Source organism: Pezoporus wallicus, unplaced genomic scaffold (genome assembly GCF_028554395.1).
Source record: "Pezoporus wallicus isolate ANWC-B61680 ecotype Strahan unplaced genomic scaffold, APGP_CSIRO_Pwel_v1 contig_5879, whole genome shotgun sequence".
In the NCBI taxonomy this organism is placed as follows: domain Eukaryota; kingdom Metazoa; phylum Chordata; class Aves; order Psittaciformes; family Psittacidae; genus Pezoporus; species Pezoporus wallicus.
Genome location: NW_026637549.1, coordinates 1,031,314 through 1,053,289, shown reverse-complemented (window position 1 = coordinate 1,053,289; position 21,976 = coordinate 1,031,314). Strand labels below are relative to the sequence as shown.

General features: G+C 40.0%; 1 protein-coding gene across 3 annotated transcripts; it reads left to right on the top strand.

Moving 5' to 3' along the window:
• Positions 1–192: 192 nt before the first annotated feature.
• On the top strand, positions 193–21,498 carry ANKMY2 (ankyrin repeat and MYND domain containing 2). Of its 3 annotated transcripts, XM_057406190.1 has the most exons (10): positions 193–354; positions 1,981–2,045; positions 9,560–9,698; positions 11,549–11,647; positions 13,763–13,923; positions 15,002–15,216; positions 16,272–16,407; positions 18,544–18,672; positions 19,101–19,242; positions 19,965–21,498. In XM_057406190.1, exons 1-10 carry the CDS (start codon positions 288–290, stop codon positions 20,183–20,185), a joined length of 1,374 nt encoding a protein of 457 aa, XP_057262173.1. In that variant the 5' UTR covers positions 193–287; the 3' UTR covers positions 20,186–21,498. The 3 variants fall into 3 exon arrangements, with proteins under 3 accessions (XP_057262173.1, XP_057262175.1, XP_057262174.1); XM_057406192.1 differs by lacking the exon at positions 1,981–2,045 and having other exon boundaries at positions 268–354; XM_057406191.1 differs by lacking the exons at positions 193–354; positions 1,981–2,045 and adding an exon at positions 8,617–8,867.
• The last annotated feature ends 478 nt before the right edge of the window (positions 21,499–21,976 follow it).

Genomic DNA, 21,976 nt, shown 5'->3' with positions numbered 1-21,976 from the left:
TAGCAGTACCGATCTGGGAAGCCGCCGAAAGGGGGCAACCGGCACTCTATCCTCCCCACGGCTCGGCAGGAATGGTTTACCCCGCGGCCGTCCCCTAGCAGGGCGGAGCTGCGGGCGGAAGTCGCCATGAGGAGCGGGGTGGGGGCGCGTATCGCCCGGTTGGCGGCAGGAAGGGGGTGCGAGAGGGGAGCTGTAGGCCTGAACCTCCGCCGCGACCCGTCCGAACGCGCCTCCCCGGGCTGCACCGCCCCGGGTCCGCCTTACCGCCTGTGGGACACGGGGGCGCGATGGCTCCCCCCCGGAGAGGTGACCTGAGTCCAGAGGAGAAGGATTTGCTGGGAGTGATCGCTAGAGGTGAGTTGGGCCTTCGCCCCTCCGTGGCTGAGGGCGGTAGTGCTTTCCCGGTGGGCCCGGGCCGACCGCCTTCACCTCCTCGTTGCTGTGTGGTGAGGTGGTTGCGGGCGGGGGTTATGCCCTGCCCCGCGTCGTAGCTCCGGCGGGCCTCGTAGAGGCCGGGTGGCCCCGCCGGTAGCACCCCTGAGGGCTTGTGGTGGTGGGCGTAGAGCAGCGCCGCGGCCCCTCGGCGGGGCGCTCTGGCCGTTACTGGCCACGCCGTCTTGCGCCGCGGGCTCCCTTCAGGCCTGGGCCGTGGGCATGGAGGGGCGCCTCTGGGCCTGTGGTGAGGGCTAGCCTGCCAGCACCCGCCCGTGGGCCTCGTCCCGCGGCTCCCCAGCCGGGAACATGGCCGTTCGTCTGGCAGCGAGGGCGGTTCTCACGGCGGCCAAACGTGGGGCAGGCCTGTGCCATCCAGGGGGTTCAAAGGGGGCGCCTGCCTGGCGTGGAGGAGGTGCGTAGTGCTGCACGGTTAGGGTTGGGGAAGCCCAGTTTGGGGTTGTTGACTGCCAAGGAAAGCTTACGTTTTTCTTACATGTATTTGTATTAGTAACGTACATTGAAGTTTATCTAATGATTTCTATTGGAAAAAATATGTTTTCTTGGGGCTAATGCAGTCCTTTAGCCTGTTACAGGTTTCCCTATGTGCTGTTGCCAGACTAGGATGTCCTAGTGGGCAAGATGTTCTTCATTTAAGAGAACTTCAGTTTGTCTAGGGTGTTCTACACCTCTTATCCCTTGCACTGTTTTATTTTGCATGTCGTGTAAGCGTTGCAGTTACACCATATTCCATGGTGCATATGTTTATTGCTGGGGGGCTTTCTGTCACACTTGCTGTAACAGCTGGGTTTCACGGTCCAGCAACACAAATTTCACAGGCCTATCTGAATAGCTACACTCCAAAATGTGTTTTGAAAATAGTGAGCTATGTTCGTTAGTAGGAGGTAAACTAAAAAAACCTGATGTGTTCCATGCATTTCTATGTGTAGTTTTGGGGCAGTTGGAACCTATAAGATTTTATTTATAGTTTTGGAGATTAACTCTCAATTATATTAAAATGCTTCTCTGTGTCAGAGATGAGCAAAGGACAGTCAGCAATGAATGTACTGTGAAACAGAATTTCAAGGAGACCTTAGAGCAGCTTTCCAGTAGCTAAAAAGGGCCTGCAGGAAAGCTGGAGAGGGACTTTTTACAAGGGCAGGTAGGAATAGGACAAGGAGGAATGATTTTAAACTGACAGATTTAGATGAGATTTTTAGGAAGAAGTTCTTCCCTATGAGGGTGGTGAGGCACTGGCACAGGTTGCCCAGAGAAGCTGTGGCTGCCCTATCCCTGGCAGTGTTCAAGGCCAGGCTGGATGGGGCTTTGAGCAACCTTGTCTAGTGGAAGGTGTCTCTGCCTGTGGCAGGGGTTAGAACTGGATGATCTTTAAAGTCCCTTCCAACCCCTATTACATGATTTACTGGTGGTTAATCTACAAAGGTCTTAATTTTAATCAGGAATAGAACTGATCTTTTTCCTCTTGATTCTCATTCCTTTTCTCACACCACTTTTTTCTCTCTTTTTGTCTGTTCCTTTTACGTGAAGGAAACACTGAGGAGGCTGGAAGGCTACTAGGCAGCAAGAATGTCCGTGTCAATTGCTTGGATGAGGTACAGTGAAACTATATAGCCATTATGTTGGGTTTAGCAAGGAAAATACTAGGTCTGAAGGCCTTCTTATTGTTACATTATATTGTTATATAGACTGCTGGAAATCAGAGTTATCCTGAAGGTACTTCCAGCCTGCAGCTGAATAATGAACCTTTGAAGAACTACCGCTTTTTTTTTTTTCCCAAAGAAAGGTTACATGTTACTAATTGTTTTAAAGATTAATGTGACTTAAAGTACTACACTGGCAGTATTTTCTCTCAAGTTCAAGCATGAACTTGGGTGTCTGTAAGGTGAGATGAACACTGCAGGAAGACAGATGGGGGTGCTCCCTGACTTCTTGTCCCCTCCACCAAACTTTGGTTCCCTGTGCTTAGGCAGCAGCAGACAGCATGGGTAAAGATACCTGTCTTCATCTAATGCTTGCATCTTATCACCCAAAGCCTCATCTTTGCAGAACCGTAAACATAGTTGGAGGGTGAGCAGCTGAGTAAGAACTGGAAAACACGCTCTCTTTTGCAGAGGCTGATGTGGTAGACATGTAGTATATAAAGTGCTACCTGAAGATGGGAGGAAGTTTGTGGAGAAAGGAACCTTGTGTGATGCTCATGTTTTCTAGAGCATGCAATATTAATATGAAGTGTAACGTGGAAGCAGTTTATCCACGTTGTCATACTAGAAGGCCCAAAATTGGACAGGGCCAAAATTACCACTTCATCTGGTTTCCTTTTTGGAATATTGATAGCCTTTCTTGTGCTGCCAACAGATTCATTTTCTGATTGTTCTTCAATACAGTTAAATACTTATACCTTAATTTCTAATGTATGAATTTCAACAAGCTTCTGACAAACTTGTCAAACTAAGCTTACAGTAAACTTTAGGAAGGAACCCAAGATACAATGTAAGTATGTTTGCAAGTGTGCTTTATTGCATGGACTGTAAAAGCTTTTCCTTTAGTGCAATTGCTGGACTAGTGCTGAATGACTGCACTCTTGATGAAGGATTAGTGCAACGTGCAGGATTACTGTTGGGAGAATATGGTTTATTAATAGAAACCATAACCAAGTTATGCCTCAGGCTGTTGTTAAGGAAGAAACAAGTATTAATGATACTTGCCTAATGCTCACATCTGCCTACATAGACCCAAGGCACATAAGGTGTAATGGATTTCTTGCAGTCTCCTTTTATCCCCAAGAGTGGTGTGTAATGATGCATATTAAACAGGAAAGGGTTCAGATTTGTTTAGGAGTCTTAATCCATCAGTCATCTCGCATCAACTTTTAGAATTTTTTTGTTGTAAGCCATTTTCCCTTTAATGCGTTATTCTAATATCTAGATGCAAATAGAGGGTGTGAAAACCCAGTTAAACATTAGCTTCATCTGTTTTTCAATGTTGCCACAGCTGGAGACTGCTTTGAATGCATCAGGTTTTATTTTCTTCCTCTGCTGCTTTAGCAGCTTATGCTGAAATTCACATTAGTGTTTATATTACTACTGTTACTTATTTTATTAATGTTAAGAAATGAGGAAACAGCTGAAAACTGAATGCTTAGATATTGAAATAGGAGCACAATTCAGTTGGGAACTAAAAACTCATTTTCTTCCTTTAAGTCCTTTTTACATGAGAGAATCCACAGAATGAGCACAGGTTTAATGTAAGTCTTTCTTCTAGCTGTAGTACAGCAAACATGCAGTCACAATTTAGTAATTTCCACAGGCTGGAGAATCCACAGCACCCAGAAGCAGGCTGTTCCATACTGCACTTCCTGATTTTAAACAATAAACACAAAGATGCCCTTTTAATTTTTGGGTTGATCCTGTATTTGAACTGCTTAGATCTGCCTCTTCTAGATTGAACACTACTGTCAGTCACCAGTCTTTTCCCTGTGTACCTTAGACAAGGACCAGGTCACATTTTAACATCTTCCAAATGCACTGGCTGTTTAAGAAACTTGCCTAAAGTTGTGTTTTTTCAGCAGCTGAGCTATAATCATGGCTCTTTTCCAAATCCTTTCCTGTTGTTTGAGTTTTTTTCCTTCAAAACTGTAGGCATGAGCTGGACACCATATTTCAGCTGTTATTATATATCTAGAAAACAGAAAAGTATTTGCTTTTTCTGCCCATGTGCCCAGACGCGCTAGTCTGCAGTGCTCCACTGGAAGCAAAGTAAGACACGTTTATTCAGATTACTTTCACAGATGCCCCTCTTCCAGAAGATTGTAGATATCCAGCAGATACAGTCCTGCTTTTTCTCTAGCAGCCTTTCTGACCAAATCAGATTTTTGTTGTTGATGTTTCTTTGTGGCTTTAGATAGTCGAAGAAAGGAAAGGTCTTTAGGCTTAATCAGTGCATTCATGAAAACAAAGAAATAACAGTATGTAGCTCTTCCAAAAAGCTTGTCCTTAACAGTTTGGCAGCTTTAAAACTTCAGGGGTATTTAAGCTCAGATGTCCTAAAATGGACATGTAGGTGGGCAATGGAAATGGATGCAAAACAAATGCAAAATGTTTCATTTATAAATGCACACTGCGTAGTTGGTTTTTGTCCTGTTTTAGATGGAGTGCTTGCTGATTTGGAAACATAGTATGGAAGAATGTGTTCAGGAATTTTCTTTCCCCTGGGAGTACAGAGCTTGTAAATAGCATTGTGACTTCATGTGGGCAGTTCGCTGATTTTAACTCCATCTATTTGCAGGGTGAAGGAAGCTGAGATCTCTCAGATTATTGTAGAAGGGCAGTCTAGAGGAAGCATGTTTTTCTGTGGAAACTGAAAGTTTCCTTCAGTCCTGTTGGTGGTTGAGGTTGCAAAGGAGCGCTGTACTGCTACAGTCCCATGTTTTCTGCAGATCCGGTAGAGAGACTTGACCTGAAAAGGCTTCATGTTTTTTCTGTAGTTAAACTAATTTTAGGGTCATTCATCATAATCTTATATATAGAACTGTCATTTGGCATTAGCTGCATTAGTTTTTTCCTCTAGTTTGGTAATTCAGCTGTTCACTTCTGCAACAAAATAAATCTTGTAGAAACAGTCCACTTCTATATGCTAATTACAGACCTGAATGCTTCCTGGGAATTGAAGCAGCAGCCTGCTTATTTGTGTATGAGATATGTAGCTTTACTCATATTCATTATGTTCAGTGGAGGGTTCTTCAGTTAATCTATCTTGCTACTCCAGTATGGACTTCCTATGCCAGCAGAAAATGCCCAGATCCTTAGTCTTTATGGAGGAGAAAGAATTCTATCTTCTGATTTTTATTTTTTTTTATATAGTATTCCAAAATACACAAACTAAAGAAAATTCAGCAGCTATTAAGACTTGCCTGGTTTCAGTTCAGGTTGCTGACTGATGCAGACTGTAGCTTTTCATCACTGCAGATGAACAGAAGGATCATCAGATGAATGTAATGTATTACATATGTGAAGCCTACAGTTCAGCATGATTATAAAGCAGAACTGTAGCTACGACTGGCACTCACTGAACAGTGTTTCACGTTATAATCAGTTCTTACTTAGCTATAGCTAAAATGATTTGTGCATGTATTTGCTTGCAGTAAGTTTGATAGGTAAGGGCAGCGTTACTCAAAAGCTTTAAGGGTGACATTTCTGAAGGTTTTCATTCCATGAAAAGTTAACTTACGTATTTCTAGATGAGCAGCATTCAGTACCATTTCTTTTAAAAGTTAGAGAATTTTTACAATCCAGTTCCAAATGGCTACCTGAGCTAATCTTGATGAGTTGGTCTAATTTCAGTAGTGCTCTTCCTTTCAATTTAGAAGAGTTGATTTTGAAGACATACATAACTAGTGCAGTTAAGAACACTTGTGCCACCTGCCCTTTTTTTTTTTTTTTTTCATCATTTGTTCCCTAAAAAGTAACTTCCCAAGTATTGTCGCAAATAAAAGCCAAACCGACAGTCGGTGTTCAGTTGGAAATTTCCTGAATGAGTAGAACTGGTATAGTTGCCTGTATCTGAAGAATAAAACAAGGCACTTTCCATGTTAATATGGGGTTGGATTCCTCATTGCAAAATGAGCTTGGAGATGTGGATGCATTAACATTGTCAGCGTACAAGTGTCTATATCAGTTTGTCAGGGGTTTTACAGCCCTTTCCTGATTTACTTAGGTAGCTGGTATTTACACGTGCAGTGTTATGATGTATCTTAATACCTGCTGAGGGAGCTGCGGCAGTGTGATCCAGCCCATTAAGACGTGCCACATCTTGGCCAAGTTTCCATGGTTGAGAAGAAGGGTGAAGTGAGCATGAGAAGGGTAAAACACTGGGAATGGTGGGACCACTGGGATTCCTCTTTTCTCTTGTGTAACACAAGTCAGTGTGGCTATTTTAGTAAGGAATCAGAGGCATGTTATCCAGAAAACAATGGCTTTTAAAAATATACGTGTATCGTGTGTTACACAGTCAGTATGAGTGTTTTAATGCTTACAACACAGTTTTTCGTCCGAATATGCACATTACTGGCATGCAAGGAGGTCTCTCTATTTTTCTTCCTTTGTCCCAACTCTTGTACCCTGGCCACCCTGCTCCCCAGTTCCTCTGTTCAATGAAGGCAAAGAAACACTGTTGTTGAAAACTTTCTTTCTAGTCCCTAGAAGGCAGAAGGTTCCTTTTCCAGGTTATTTTCTTTTCAGAAATCAAATCTGTTTTTACTCATCCTGTGGAAGCACATCTCTCCCAGGTGCTGGAGTGAGAGGCTGACCTGCTTGCTGCTTCTCCAACATCTGGTGGCAGAGTCCAGCCTGTCCCTGGTTCTGGTACTCCTCTGACACTCCTGCCTCCCTATGAATCCTTTTCTTCCCCTAAATCCAGCTGATTTAGCCCACTGAGCCTGTAGGATCTTTTTTGTTTGTTGGTTTTTTTTTCTTCAGTTGGCTCACCACCCGTGGCAGCATTAGGTCACCTTAGTTCTTGGAATCCCATCCCTCAGTCTGCTTCTGGTAGGTTTTCAGCACCAGGAAGTGGGAAGGGTGGTATGTAATGGCTGGGCTGGCTGTGCCATGCAACATAGCCCCATTGTGCCAGGGAGTCCCTCTTGGCTGATGACCTGAAGAACTTAGTCAAGGGAGGAGACAAGTAACTTCTAGAGGTGCTGCAAACTATTATCCTTGTACCGTCAGACATATAGGGAATACTTACAGCCCTGCAGAAGGTGGAAATTGTTCGTTTTGTTCCTTGTAAACCACATACAATCCCTGCAAAATAAACAAGAAACTGGGGTTGATTTTTTTTTATTTTTTTTTTTTTTTGTCCCAGGGAATAAGGTTAAAAGACTGGATATTTGGTCAAAAGAATGTTACATAGTAGCAGCTAGAAAACTGATTCCTTATCCTATGTTGTGTACTGGAACAATAATAATTTATTTAATCTCTATGCTTAATAAACTTGTCTTGTACTTTAGTCTTTTAAGTATGTTGTCTTGAAAATCCAAATGTCATCTGTCAGAAAACAGACTGTTGCTCGACCTGTCTTTGCTGTTCAGCCTGGGAAGAGTATTTGCAGTCATTTCGATTTCTGCACAAGGACATAATACAGGACACCAAGCTTTTCCGGATAATCTTGTTTCTAGCCTGTCCCTTTTTTGTTGGCTGTGAATGTGAAAGGCTGATATTAGTGTAACTATCCATCCAACTTCGTAACAACTGTCTGCATGTTTTTGGCTTGATAGGTTGTTTTTTTTTTAATCCAAACCACAGCCTGACGCCTTTAAAATTTAATCAAAGGCTTTTAAAGAAGTTTCCCAGGAGGCAAAAAGGAAAGTTTTCCAGGATGACAAAAAAAAACCCAACCAAACCCAAAACAAACCAACCTTTTAATTTGTCCTGCCATCTTCAGGTGGGTTTTTTTAATTGAAACAACTGGCATTCAATATGTAACCAAACTTAAAATCATTGTTTTCTTAAGTTCCTTCTCCAGTCAAAAACCTTACAGTGTTCATCTCCCCTTACAGCAGTTCTTCTCTGTAGTGCTAAAGGAGAGGAATCCATACTATGACTCCAGACTCGGATGGGTCCATGAAAATGGAATGGCTGTCAATGTAATGTAATGGAACATATAAATATTAGGATAGAAAGTCTTTACTTAACCTTTGTAGGACCACAAATGAAACCTAGCAAAACTAATCTTAAATCTGTTTTATGTTTCTGAAGTGATCCCTTCAGGTCTTTTGTTTCTTTGATAGCAACTTACATTGCAGTTTACCATAATATTTCACGTTACTAACATATAATGCATAAAGTAATTATTTTTTAATTGCTTTCAGTTAGGATGGGTAATAATGACAGTCTAGTACTTAAAAATTGTTATTATAGTTTTAATTTCCCTGATTTCCATCATCTTTAGGATTTTTTTTTATTATACTGTTAAATTTAACTCACGGGTTTTATTCTGTCATAAGTTGAAACAAGAAATATATTAAGGCTCAAACTGACAGTTGCATTATTTCAGAGTATCCCATTACTGTGTGTTTACAGATCTGCAGTAGTGGTGTACCCGAGTGTATTCGTGCATACAGCTTTAACCTGCAAAAAAGGAAGAAAATGACATTTCTTTTTCCTTCAGGGACAAATTGAAGCACGCTCCCTTGTTGGAGAATGTTCTTGGGCAATTACTGTGTCTTGGCTGATAACATGAATCCTGACTTGATGTTAAGTGAAAATAAGCAGCATATTGGAAAAAGCATGCTAGATTCTAAAACAAGAATGTCATGCAGTTTCCTCAAACGGGAATGTTGTTCTTCCTGTCCTTTGAGAAGAGAGAGCCTACACTAACAATTCACCCTGCTTCTGAAATCTCCCCTAGGGTTTGCCCGGGTTTGCATTCTGGTAAAAACTCATTGCCTCCCTTGCTGAAGCTAATGTTTTTTGCACTGGTGCCATTTATCAAAGGCACGGTTTGGGATGGTGTCATTGTTAAATTATAGGTAGAGCTGTGTATTTGTGCAAGGGCTTTCAGAGCTCTGGCTGATGTAGGATCACAAAGGTAGATAAATGGGAGAGAGGAGGATAGCACAATTACCAGTAATTGTGACTAAAAAAGAGCAAGATGGGTTTCAGAAACTGTAAATCTTTGTAATGGCAAAAGCAGCAAGAGCCTATTCCTGATTTTCTTGCTGCTTATCATATAATGCAGAAGAGAAATCATGTAGGAACAAAACAAATTCTCTAAACCAAGCCTTTTCCTGCTAACAGAAGCATTAGTTGTTTTTAACACACTAAACCCTAGTGACAAATTGGCAGTAAATGGTTTTCATTTATTCATCAGTGGTCTGTTTTTAAGTAGAGCGCAGCACCGTCAGAGCAAATGATATGGAAATGGACAATCTACTGCATGTTTTTAGTAACCATGTATTTTCATGAAGATTTTGTTTCTAACAAATATTACATGAGGCTTTGGTAGTTATACTGAATATGTATGTACAAGTACATGTTATCAGTGGGATGAAGATCAAAAGATATAAATAGTTCTTTTATGTATGCTACTTTCTTTCTCTTTTGCTTGTCAGCATGGCATGACCCCTCTAATGCACGCAGCCTACAAAGGGAAAGTAGACATGTGCAGGTTGCTCTTGCGACATGGAGCTGATGTTAACTGCAATGAACACGAGCATGGATATACTGCCTTGATGTTTGCCGGACTTTCAGGTAATTTCTTACTGCACTTAGAACACTAATTTTTGATACATTGATGGGCACAATTTGCCATAAATTAATTATTTAAAGGAAAATGTTAACATGTTTTTATTATTCAGATTTACGGTTTCTTATGTGAAACATGCAAATACGTCAAGAAGAGCTGAGTTATCAGGACAGTCAAATGGGAGAGCTACTCCTCAGGCTTGGGATCTTTTTTCATATAAAACTCAATTTTATTCAGTGTTTTGAGGCATACAGTCTGTCTGTACTTGTCCTTTTCGTTCCAGACCTCAAAATTCAGTCTCACGTGCCAGTTTCTTGTGCAGCGGGATGCATTCTGTTGAATTATACTGTGTTACACTGAAAAAGATGCTGCACCAAACTGCCTGTTTTAGGAAGTAGCTTTTAGTAATATTTGAGGCTTATCAAATCAATCCAGTATTTTTCAAATTTTGCCTTTCTCCATTATTTTTCCTATTATCTTTTGGGCTTTTAAAAATGTGTTTAGAAAGTTCTAAAAAATGCTTTATCACATTGGTGGTTTTTTTCATTTTTTTTTCCCATGAGACTGCTTATAGCTGTGTATATTGTCTGTCTCAGGTGGTGGTTTGCAGCTTTCATTTTGCTGTTCTTTTTCCCCAGTGAAAGGAACAATTACTTCTTTCAGTGAGAAAAAGATGCTCCATAAAGAACATTGTTCCTTCTGGGAAAAAGATTAGGTTTGGGAATATTAGGTTATTTTAAGTATCTTCTTTAGCAGGCCAGGCACTTTTCCCCGAAAAAGAGGTTCTAGGGAAGTTAAGATTTCTTAGCAGGTAGAGTTTAACCCCTTTCATCTTCCTTCATAATTTTAAAAAAAGAAGGGTGTATGTGTTTATGAACCTTAAGTGGCTCTTCAGATTGCTTTTCTGCTACAGCTTTGGTAAAAAGATTGGGAAATTCCAGCATTCTGTGGCATTGAGCAATATCAGCAGTATCAGCAGATATTGGGAACAAACTCTCAGAGGTTAAATGACTGCAGCTTTGTGGAAAATGCTGGCTTTTTACAATTTGCTTGCTGCTGAGCTTTTAACCTGTCATCCCAGGTTTGAATTTTTCCTGAAAGCTGCCTTTAAGTTCTGTTATCTGTGAGTGCAAAAGGAGCACTATACACTGACACAGTGCCTTTGCTTTTAAATAAGAAACATACATTTCTATCCACCACCCCTTTCTTTCTTTTATATTCACTTTTCTGTATGTAGCATATGCACAAAACCTGATAAAGTAAGAGTACCTTTGAAAGCAGAACTACACAGTGGTGACAAGTGTCCTTATTAGTCTCTGAAGGGCACCAATTAAATAATCTAATTTTCCCATAAAATTTTAGCTTCATTTTACTTGGTATTTAGCCCAGCCTGAACACCCAGTTCCTGCTGTGGAGAAAGGAACAATCTGTTCTCTTCTCTATGCTCCTGATACATAATAGTACTGGATTTGTTTTTCTTCTTAGAATAGCAAATGTTGTAGTTGAACTGTCGAGCTATATTAGTAGAATTTGCTTCTATACTGCTATCTGGAGGGATCAAGCTCCTTGTAGTTACATGCCTATGATTCCCAAAAGCTCCAGAGGGAGCTGAATGTGCGTTACAGAGAGCAGAGTTACACCCTGCCTGAATTTAGGTTTTACTTTGCTTTGACCCTCTGGAACCATAAATATGGAGGCAGCACTGTGCCTTTTTCTTAATCTGTTCTTAAAATAATGACATTAAGAACATTTAATCCTCTCAGCATTATTCCTGGTCTTTAAGAAATAAACTTTTTTTTCTACAGCATAAAAAAAATTACAAGTTCTTATTCCCCACATCTTCACCCAAATTCAGGAAACAAAGAAATCACCTGGATGATGTTAGAGGCTGGAGCAGAGACTGATGTTGTCAACTCTGTGGGAAGGACGGCAGCTCAGATGGCTGCTTTTGTGGGTAAGGTGAAAGTCGTTTTATTTCCTAAATTCCTAAACAAGTAGAATGTTAGATTCTGATGTTTTTTCTTGGAGGAGCATTATTTAACTACCTGTTCTGAACTGAGTCAGTTGTGCAGCTTTTTCTACTACATTTCGTCCTATTCCCATGCTTTAGCTTCATAAAATCACAAATGATCTCATTTGTGGGAACAGATGCTGCTGTTCTCCATGTGTGCAAGTTTTTTCAATGTCTTCACTTTCCAAACAGTAAGAGGAAGCTGGTGACATTGGAGGTGTCTGAAGTGCAAAGTGTGTAATTGGAGCTTCCTTTGTGGGAAGGAATGAACGTAGCACAGCACTAGGAGTCAGGAACTCTGATCTGAGCTTTGCCACTAGCATGCAGTGTGCCAGAGGAGGGTTGCCTCTGGCCCTTCCCTCTTCGCGTTTGGAAGAGGGAGAAGGCTTGGAACCTGTTCTGAAGTAGTCAGTACTTACTGACCTGAACTTGAGTAGAACAAGAGAAAGGTTCCAATATGATATGTGATCCTGGGCAAAAACATGCAACCAGGCTTTTTTCTGTTATGTTTCTTTTTATCATCTTTTTTTCCTAAACACTTCTTTACTCACTTTGACAGTGCTGGGAGATTCCATGATTAATTTTCCCAAATACACCACCTCTTCTCTCTGTCTAGCAAGGAGGTGTGATATAATGCTAACAGAAAAAGTAGGGTCATTTTAATGACTCACCTATAGCTGCCCAGATAACCTTCCAAAAAAAAACCAAAAAGGAGGACCTGTATTTTCACTTGAACACAACCTTCTTACATTGTTCAAACATCTGAGAACTCCCTTGTAAGTTCCTTAGGTGTTCTGAATACAAGAGCCCACCTTGCCATTTAGATTTATTTCCTTGAATAGGCAGTTTGTGCACTTTCAATTTCAATCTTACCTCATTCTGTTCTTTCAAAGAGAAGATTGACATAGCTCACTTGAGGTTCAAACAGCAAAACATTAACTATTCACTATTATGTCAGAGAAGTCTGCTCCTGTTAATTATTCTTCGGAGAGTCTTTTCCAATGTGATGCTGAATTGAATTATTAGGTGAATGGGGAATGTTATAATTCTGGAGAACATAATTTTGGAGAATTCTTGTATCAAATCTTGTATAAAATCTTAATGCATCAAGATAGAATAAATATTTTCAGGCATATTGAGATATGCTACTCTCTAGAAGTCTGAATATTGGAATCCATTCCTGTTCTTTTTTATTCTCTGTCCAATCAAAATTAATTCAGCTGTCTCTGTGGGGGAAGTGAGGATACTTCCTCCCCTGTCATTTGTCTTACACTATGCTCTATTAGCTTAGAACAGTCTCTTCTAAAATAGTGGAGGGTTTTAAATGCTGGAATGTGGTTGTCTGTGTCATATTCTACTGATTAATAGGATTAGTGCCAAGATAAATCAGTCAATTTAATGAATGTAGTACTGAGCCAGAGCAGCTAAATTTTACTTTCTCTTTACCCAAGTAATCCATCATATTGTCAGATGCAGAAAACAAGAAGGGGGTGTAGCTTCTCTCATCTGGTTACTTTCATCACGGTCCTTGGGTTTTTGGTAAAATTTTAAGCATATTCAGTTTTTATAATTTCTCCCACTTCAGGTTAATATGCTCCTATCTGTTTCAGGTCTGAAAAACTACAAGCCTCGGTACAACTGTCATTCATTTTTGAAAGTACAAAGTGGGGAGAACTCTTGAGAAAACATTAATGCCAGTATGAGACTACCAGCATAGTGTAACTCTGGGGAGGAATACCTGTTCTCTTAGATCTGGCTTACCAATGAAAGAGGATGCAGGAAGGGGACAGAGCTGTCAAAATGAAACTTGATGTAGTCATTCCCTCCTGGGAGTCCCTTAATGAAAATAAAAGTTACATACAAAAGAATAGCAAGAGATGCCCATTACCAGTGCAAAGCATATCACACTAAGCTCCTTTGTGGGTAATTCTCCCCTGTAGTGCTTAGGTTAGATTTCAGTTTAGGTCTTTTTTTTTTTTTTTTATTATTTCATTGCACTAGTGATTTTTTTTTTGGTGTTTTTGTTTTGTTTTCTTTTTTTCCCTTGTGTGCCTTTAGGTCAACATGACTGTGTGACCGTCATCAACAACTTCTTTCCCCGTGAAAGGCTGGACTACTATACTAAACCACAAGGCTTAGATAAAGAACCAAAACTGCCAGTAAAACTAGCTGGGCCTCTACATAAAATTATTACTACTACTAACATGCATCCTGTTAAGGTGAAGTAATGTGTACATTGTACATGTTTGTTGGTGTGGGAACTGTTTCTTTATTTCAGAAAGCACTCGGCTCCTCTGAGAGTTAAGCTGAGATCAAAAGCATCATATGTTAATTCAGATGCTTCTGAAAATAAGAAAGAATTGGGCTCAACATTTAGACATGATTAGAAAATGAAGCTATTTCAGTGTTTATATACACCAGAATCTAACGAACGCCTACTGGAGAGATTCTTATTTTTTTTACATCAACAACCATAAATGGCTTTCTTTTTTGGCATTCTGTTTTTTTTTCCTGGCCCCACTTGAAATGGAAACAAAACAATTTCCTATCTTTACAAATTTCCTTGTTCTCTGAGTGCTTGTCTCAGTATGTATCTTCCTACCTTCATCACTGGTTCACCATAGTAACATCTACTGCTGCTGCTGTTTCTGAAAGTATGGGCAAGAGACCTTTATTTTACTTCCCAGTATATTTGCTGAAAACAGTGGTTTTTTATGATTTGTTCCTCCAGCGTAGTTCAGAGAAATGAATTGACCTAAATTCATAGCCACATGCCTTGGGCTTGCCATGCAAAGTTAGGAATTTGTCAACAGTTGTCAGATAGGTATCTGCAGTACATATAAACAGTAATGCACTAGTTTAGGGAGTAGAGGATATAATTTCATCTTAAAATGGTTAGTTCAGTGCTTTACTAGTCTGCCTGAAGTTCTGCAAGGTTATGTGAGAGTGATGTGTTCTGCGAAACTGCTTAAAATGTACAAATCCAGTTTATTTTGGGTGTTCAGAAGGAATGAGATTTTAGGACAGTGGATGGTAATTTCTGTATCTATTTCTTTTGAAAGGGTTTTGATCAGGTTCTTAGTCTGAAAAAAATCCATATTTTTAGTGCAAGTCATAATTTTAATTGTTTCTTGTATGGGAACTGTGAATTACAAGGGGAGGACAGTGTAAGACAGAAGGAATATCAGAAACTACTGAAATTTAGCTACAATGAGCTATATAACCTTTAATGCTAATGCACAAGCTTAAAAATACAATTTCCTAATTGGATTCCATTTTCTTCAATCTTTCTCACAGATTGTGTTGCTGGTAAAAGAGAACCCTCTGTTGGCTGAAGCAGAAGCACTGCAGAAATGTTACAGGGTTCTGGACCTAATTTGTGAGAAATGCATGAAGCAGAAAGACATGAATGAAGTACTTGCTATGAAAATGCACTACATCAGCTGTATCTTCCAGAAATGTCTCACATTTTTAAAAGAGCGAGAAGATAAACTAGATGGATTTATCAAAAGGTACGTGTTTCTACAGAGGTCTGAAGACAGATGGGTGAACCAGCTTCACAGATAGCAGAAAATGACAACTGTGATAATAGATTGGATGTTTTGGATAAGGGATTTGACAGGTGAATTTCGAAATGCTTCCAGCTGCAGTTACATCAGGGTGGCACTGACTCCCTTTTTTCTGAGTGGCCTTGTCCTTTCCTGGGGTTACAAAGGAAACACTCCTAGAGTTTCAGCTACCTGCTGGAACTGGTTAGAGCTTGGCAATCACACATACACCATGAAGGGGTAGAGAGCAACATGTGGTGCAGAAAAACAGTGATGGGCTTGAAGAAAGAATTCCTCAGTATCTAGTATGGATCATCTGGGAACATTACTTTTGCCATTTTGCTCTCCAGCAGTCATACAGGGTGAGATTATTTTTTTTTTTTAATTTATTTTTTTTCTTCGAAAAACTCTAAAGTAACCAAGAACTGCAAATCCCACTGGCTTTAGGTGAGACTTAAACACATCTTCAGTATCTACTTAGAGTTACAAAGCCAGCTGCCTGATCTTAAGTGTCAAAGTAGTGGCTTGACTTTTAGAAGTATCACATTCCCCAGAGACTTCTGTGGATTTCTGCCTGATACTGAAGTGATGAAGTCAGCTTTCATGTACTGAGATTAAATAGTTCATCAGTGATCCATATAGAAAGGTAGGAACCAACCAGATAAATAGAGAGGCATCAGGACTATAACACATTACTAAACATAAATAAAGCAGAATTTGTGGTTTTAAATGATCATGCATTCTTCAGTGTTTATTTTTACAATGCTCCTTTTTAAAACACAACAAAGCATTTTGCTACTTAGGTCACATGTAGGGTCTACCTGTAGATGATTATTTTTCTGTATGCAGTTGAATCAGTAAGTAGTGGTTCCAGAGCACACAATGTGAAGTGGCTGAATTATTTTGCGTTATAATTCTTCTCTGTAGTTTGAAGGAGGGCAGAGCACAGCATGCTGTGTATTTGTTCTTGAGCATTTACTGTGTGATTTCTTATTTGATTTTGGTTTTAAAAAATTTAGTCTCTTGAAAGGGAGAGATAAAGATGGCTTCCCTGTCTATCAAGAGAAGCTCATTCGAGAAAGTATCCGCAAGTTTCCTTACTGTGAAGCTACATTGCTGCAGCAGCTTGTGAGAAGTATTGCTCCTGTCGAAATAGTAAGTCTTTCCTATCAAGAACACCCTTTCTAAGCAACTTGCATAGTAAATTCAGTTTAAGCTAAACCATCTTTCTACTTATCTCTTCTGCAGTGTATTATATTAAACAAAGGTTTTTGATGTCCCTCAGCTCTGGCAAACTGGGATTTTTATTTTCCATATTGCACACAGGTGCTTTAAAAATACTTCAGCTAGTAATTTTTTCTTGTGCCTGTCATGAATGCTTATATACCTCTGCTTGTAAAGAAAACTAAAACAATTTGTTTCTTGTCTCAGAGTTTGCTTTTCCTGCTCTGGAATGCCTATGCAGGTTTTCTTTGCAGATTGGCTTTCACAAACTAGATTCAGACACAGATGAAAATCATTTTGCATTCTCTTTTTTCATAATGTCTACATTCAGTTTAAGACCTAATCATTTCCCGGATTTCATGCATTCATTATTTCTAGCATACATAAAAAGTTGATAATACACAATGGTAGAAAAAGAAGAAACATTCTATGAAGCTCCTTTTGTCAAGCGATGTAATACACAAGATAGAGCAAAATTTGTATCTAAATTAGGAAATCAAAATTACATGTGAAAAAATCCCACTTCAGTTTTCCTCATACGCCTTTGCTAACACTTCATTACAGTGTTATTAACTACATCAAAACAAATCTTACACAAAAGTTACTGTTGTTTTTTAAGAATGTTCTTTATGGTCTCTGAGAGCTTGATGTTATATGCACTAACACTGGGGAAGTGGAACAGTTTTGTGACTTGTTTGGATTATGCTGAGTGAATTAAAAATAGCCTCCATCTTAAGTGGCTCTAAGTCTACTCAAATATCCTGAGGCTTAATGCAATCCCTACTGTTTGCCTAAGCCAGAAAAATAAACAGTGTGAAAACATAAGTGATCATGATGCATTAAGACTTGCTTTAAAGTAACCATTTTCTTTCCTGTCCCCTTTTTTCTTAGAGGAGTTTGTAGTCTTTTGTGCCTTTAAAGAAATACGGTTTGTTACATGGGGTTTCTGTGTGTAATACAGAAGGGAAAGGAGAAGATGCAGGTCGAAGGAGGTGGTCCTGGCCCTTTACTCTGCTCTCATGAGACCTCACCTGGAGTATTATGTGCAGTTCTGGTGTCCTCAACATATAAAGGACATGGAACTGTTGGAACAAGTCCAGAGGAGGGCCACGAGGATGATGAGGGGACTGGAGCACCTCCCGTATGAAGACAGGCTGAGGAAGTTGGGGCTGTTCAGCCTGGCGAAGAGAAGGCTGTGTGGAGACCTCATAGCAGCCTTCCAGTATCTGAAGGGGGCCTATAGGGATGCTGGGGAGGGACTCTTCATTAGGGACTGTAGTGATAGGACAAGGGGTAACGGGTTAAAACTGAAACAGGGGAAGTTTAGATTGGATATAAGGAGGAAATTTTCCTGTTAGGGTGGTGAGGCACTGGAATAGGTTGCCCAGGGAGGTTGTGAATGCTCCATCCCTGGCAGTGTTCAAGGCCAGGTTGGACGAGGCCTTGGGTGATACGATTTAGCGTGAGGTGTCCCTGCCCATGGCAGGGGGCTTGAAACTAGATGATCTAAAGGTCCTTTCCAACCCTAACCATTCTATGATTCTATGGAATTATCTGTCTGGCAGCATTAGACATCCAGTTTGGCATGCAGTTACTTGGATTCACTCTGGGAATCTTGGAGCTGGAGCAAATTGGCATTTTTTTCCTCTAGCGTTTACATCATCGCCTACAAAGTTAGCCTCAATTTATGGTTACCAGTAAAATACACTAAACTTTCCTGCTTGTATTGCATGGGAAAAATACTGCAAATAGCATCTAAATCCTAATATGAAAATAGTTCTTTTGACGATTTCAAGTTCTGACCATTTGGTCTGTCACATCTGAGTACACTGAGCACAACAGTGAATAGCTGTATATACACAATACCGTTGTGTATAAAGTTGTCTATACAGAACGTATCTGTGTGCCAGCAGAGACATTCACCTGTAAAAACCTGCTGTATGTGAGCTACCAGCAGGTGACAGTGTGTGAAGAACACTGAGTTCATTAATAGTTTTTTTTCTTGCATGTCTGCCTATGATAGTCTTGTTTTTTAATCTCATTTCCACCTCTTGTCTTACCTTTCAGGGTTCTGATCCTACTGCTTTCTCTGTACTTACACAAGCTATTACTGGCCAAGTGGGATTTGTGGATGCTGAATTCTGTACAACTTGTGGGGGAAAGGGAGCAAACAAAAGATGTTCAGTATGTAAAATGGTAAGAATCCATAGTTATAATGAGTCACATAAAATAGTGCCACTGAGGTGCTGAGGGTTTCAAATGCTTTGCTATTTACTGTGTAGACTTACAGGGAATGGCATGTATGCCTACAGTGAAAATGTGCAAGCCAGCTACTTCTGGGAGGGGTGCCCAAAATTCACTAGTAGGAGTACTTGGATTTCCAAGTGTGTGTGTTTAGAATTAAGAATGAGTGAAATCTCTGTACGTTCAGAGTTAACAAAACAAACTATGCTTTACAGATTTTTATGTAGGTTAGAATCACTCCATGTAGCCTTAGAAATTGCTTTAAAATACCATTAAGTACTATACATGGAGAGATCTAACTTGGTACACTAAGAGATGCAAGACTATCGTACATTTGATTTAGTAGATGAAGATGAATTGATAGCTCTGGTACATTTCAGGTGATGTACTGCGACCAGAACTGCCAGAAAATACACTGGTTTACCCACAAAAAAGTCTGTAAGACCCTGAAGGAAATTCACGAGAAGCAAGAACTAGAAGCTGCCAAAGAAAAAAGGAAACTAGAAAAAAGGCAAAAGAAAGGTGAGGATATATAGTTTGTTTGACGAAACCACAATTAACTACTTCTGAAGGTCCCTGGGCCCCAGTTAGGCTCTTCCCTCCTTTTCAGAACTGCTAGCACAGTGCACAGCACACAGCCGCTGCTTAGTAGAATCAGGGCAGAAAGTTAACTATTTATTTTTCTCTGAAAGCATTGCTTGAAAAGTAAAGGTGCAGTCAGGAGCTGATGCTGTTCCATGCAGTCAGGTTATAAATTATAGGATGACTCATTTCAGAGTTCACTGTGGTCAACCGTTCATGTGCAAAAAACGTCTTCAGTCTGTTATATGCAGAAATGCTTCCTACATGATCATACATGCCTGTCTTTTTAAAAGAAAAACAACCCTTACCTGTACTCCATGTTTCGGCCATTCTGCGAACAGTGTGAATAAATAAAACATGTTTGAATTGAAAGCTAAAATAACTGTAGTGTCCTACTCTGCTCCTCTATATATTCACAAGTAGTATAGCAAAACTGAAGATAAATTATTGAAAGCTTTGCATATGGTCATTTTCAGAGTAATCTTCCACCAGCTTAAACAGAGCTCTGTCTGGGTGAGGTCTTCTTTGATGAAGCCTGGTTAAATTAGTCACTTTTGTAGTTGATCCTGAGTTTCCTAGAATTCATTTTTCTTCAGTAATAAAAATGTTTGCTTGCATATGAGTTCAGTGTTGAGTGATGATGCAATTTCTCTTTTGTTTAGATGAAGTGCAACTAGTGGAGGGTAGTTCTACAAGTGAAGAACAGACAGACCCTGGTCCAGATGCTACCAAAGCAGATGCAAATCACGCTACTGACCAAGCAGAAGAACGTGAATTTACCAAAGAGATGGAGGCACCAGCCCTGCCCCCTGAAAGACCACTGGAAAGTGAGACTGACTTAGCTGACATTGCCCTTCAGAAGATTCAAGGTTCTGAGGAGTAAGAAGAGGGTAGGAAGGGATTTAAAAGTTCTGGCTGTGACCCTGCACCACAGGGTCCAAAGGAATTTGTTATGCTGCCCATGTCCGAGTTCTTACAGCATGGCTTACACAGGATTCCCTTTGCAAGACAACATGTCTCTGTTCATCATGAGGTGAAATACTGGCTCATTTGTATTTCAATACTTAAGGCTCTGTTGTAGATAGTCAAAATAGGTACTTATTATCTGATAAAAACTAGAGTGGCATAGGCCTACCTTGTGTGTATACCAACAGTAAGCATAGTAAAACTCTATGAGTATCTGTGGTTAATCAACCACTTAGTGAAAAATAAAAAGCATTTGATTTGGATTATTCATGTTTTCAGACACTAAAATTTATTTTAATTGTAATTTAAATATTTTTTTCTCAAAGTACACAGAACTTCACTTTAACGTACTGGGAAACCAATTGTTAAATTTCTTTTTTACACCACTTCATGAAGCTTTATCTGAAGGATTCAGTAGCAGTTCAGTTTCTAAAGAGGCTTATCTGAATTCCTAACTTTTCATGACTGAATATTTTTGACTAGTGAGTGCACAACTAGTAGTGTCTGTTCGGGGGCAAATTTATTGAATGGCAGTGCTGTTTCAGATATCTCAAGCTAACTGTTAAATGTGTGTTTCAACAGAATTATTTCACTAGTGGCTTGATCAAAAATATTCTAGGTTTATTAAGGTCTAATGAAGGAAAGACCAGAATGACTTAAAATGTTTTGACTGACAAGAATCATGGCTTCTAAGTCTCAGCTTTCAGGTAAAGATTCCTTAGAGCACACTGGAATTGTTGCTTATTTCATAAATACAGAAGATGCTTAGTATTTAATAATGTTCATGCTGAACCTGGTCTTGGTGAATTACATAGAAAATTCCTGTGTGCATCGATACAACCAGAACTGATTTCACTTAGGTTTTCAACTAAATACTGCCTCTAGAAAATATCTTCCCCTAACTGTGCCGTTTTCACTCAGATTTCCCACATGAAATCAGTGGGAATGCCACAACTGAAAGTATCGCTTCCTGCATAAGGATGGCAACATTTGAGATTCTCTGACTGTTGGATGACTAACTGGTATTTTGAACATGGCAGTATCCTTCAACTTACAGGAATAAGGACCATCCTCAAAGCAGAGAAAAAATGCTATTAATTTTGTACTATTTAATATATTGAAAACTGTGAGAGTGAGGATACATAAATGCACCTGTGCAGGGAGTGTACCTGTGTTTTCATTTCAAGGATTAGAAAATTGTGAATAATAAAGGGAAAGTTTTTAAAAGAAGGGAGCTGTGTGGCAGTTCTGTTCACCTGTAACACCTCCTGGGACATACAGTGACATTCTCCCTGGGTCACGCACAGGCCTCCTGTAGCTCAGGTGTACAAGTGTCATTTCATGACAGTTGGCAAGCAAGAGATGCACACCTGGAACTTAGATACGGGGTCATGATGTCGTCACCATCCACCCTTGGGTCTGGGAATGCAGAAGGCCTGCTGGTTCCCTGATCTACACAGAACATCTGGGGCTCACAGGGGTGTGTTGCTCTTCAAGGTTTCTCTGAATTGCCAGCCCTTTAGCAGTGTGGTAGAATCCACAGCACTAATCCTGTTTTCACTCTGCCAGCCAGTGGTTCTTCTTGGTAAAGAAGAAAAGCCCAAGTGATAGGAGAAAGTATGAACACTCAAAGTAGGTGTGAAGTGTGGGATTATGGAGTTGCATTTGTTCTCATCCTAACTTGCAATGGCAGAGGCTTGGAATGGCA

Bases quoted from the DNA above. Each gene is read 5' to 3' on its own strand.
- ANKMY2 (XM_057406190.1), top strand. From the start codon at position 288: ATGGCTCCCCCCCGGAGAGGTGACCTGAGTCCAGAGGAGAAGGATTTG. The intron at 355-1,980 runs GTGAGTTGGGCC...TTTTACGTGAAG, and splicing joins GCTGGGAGTGATCGCTAGAG to GAAACACTGAGGAGGCTGGA. The intron at 16,408-18,543 runs GTAAGTCTTTCC...CTTACCTTTCAG, and splicing joins GTATTGCTCCTGTCGAAATA to GGTTCTGATCCTACTGCTTT.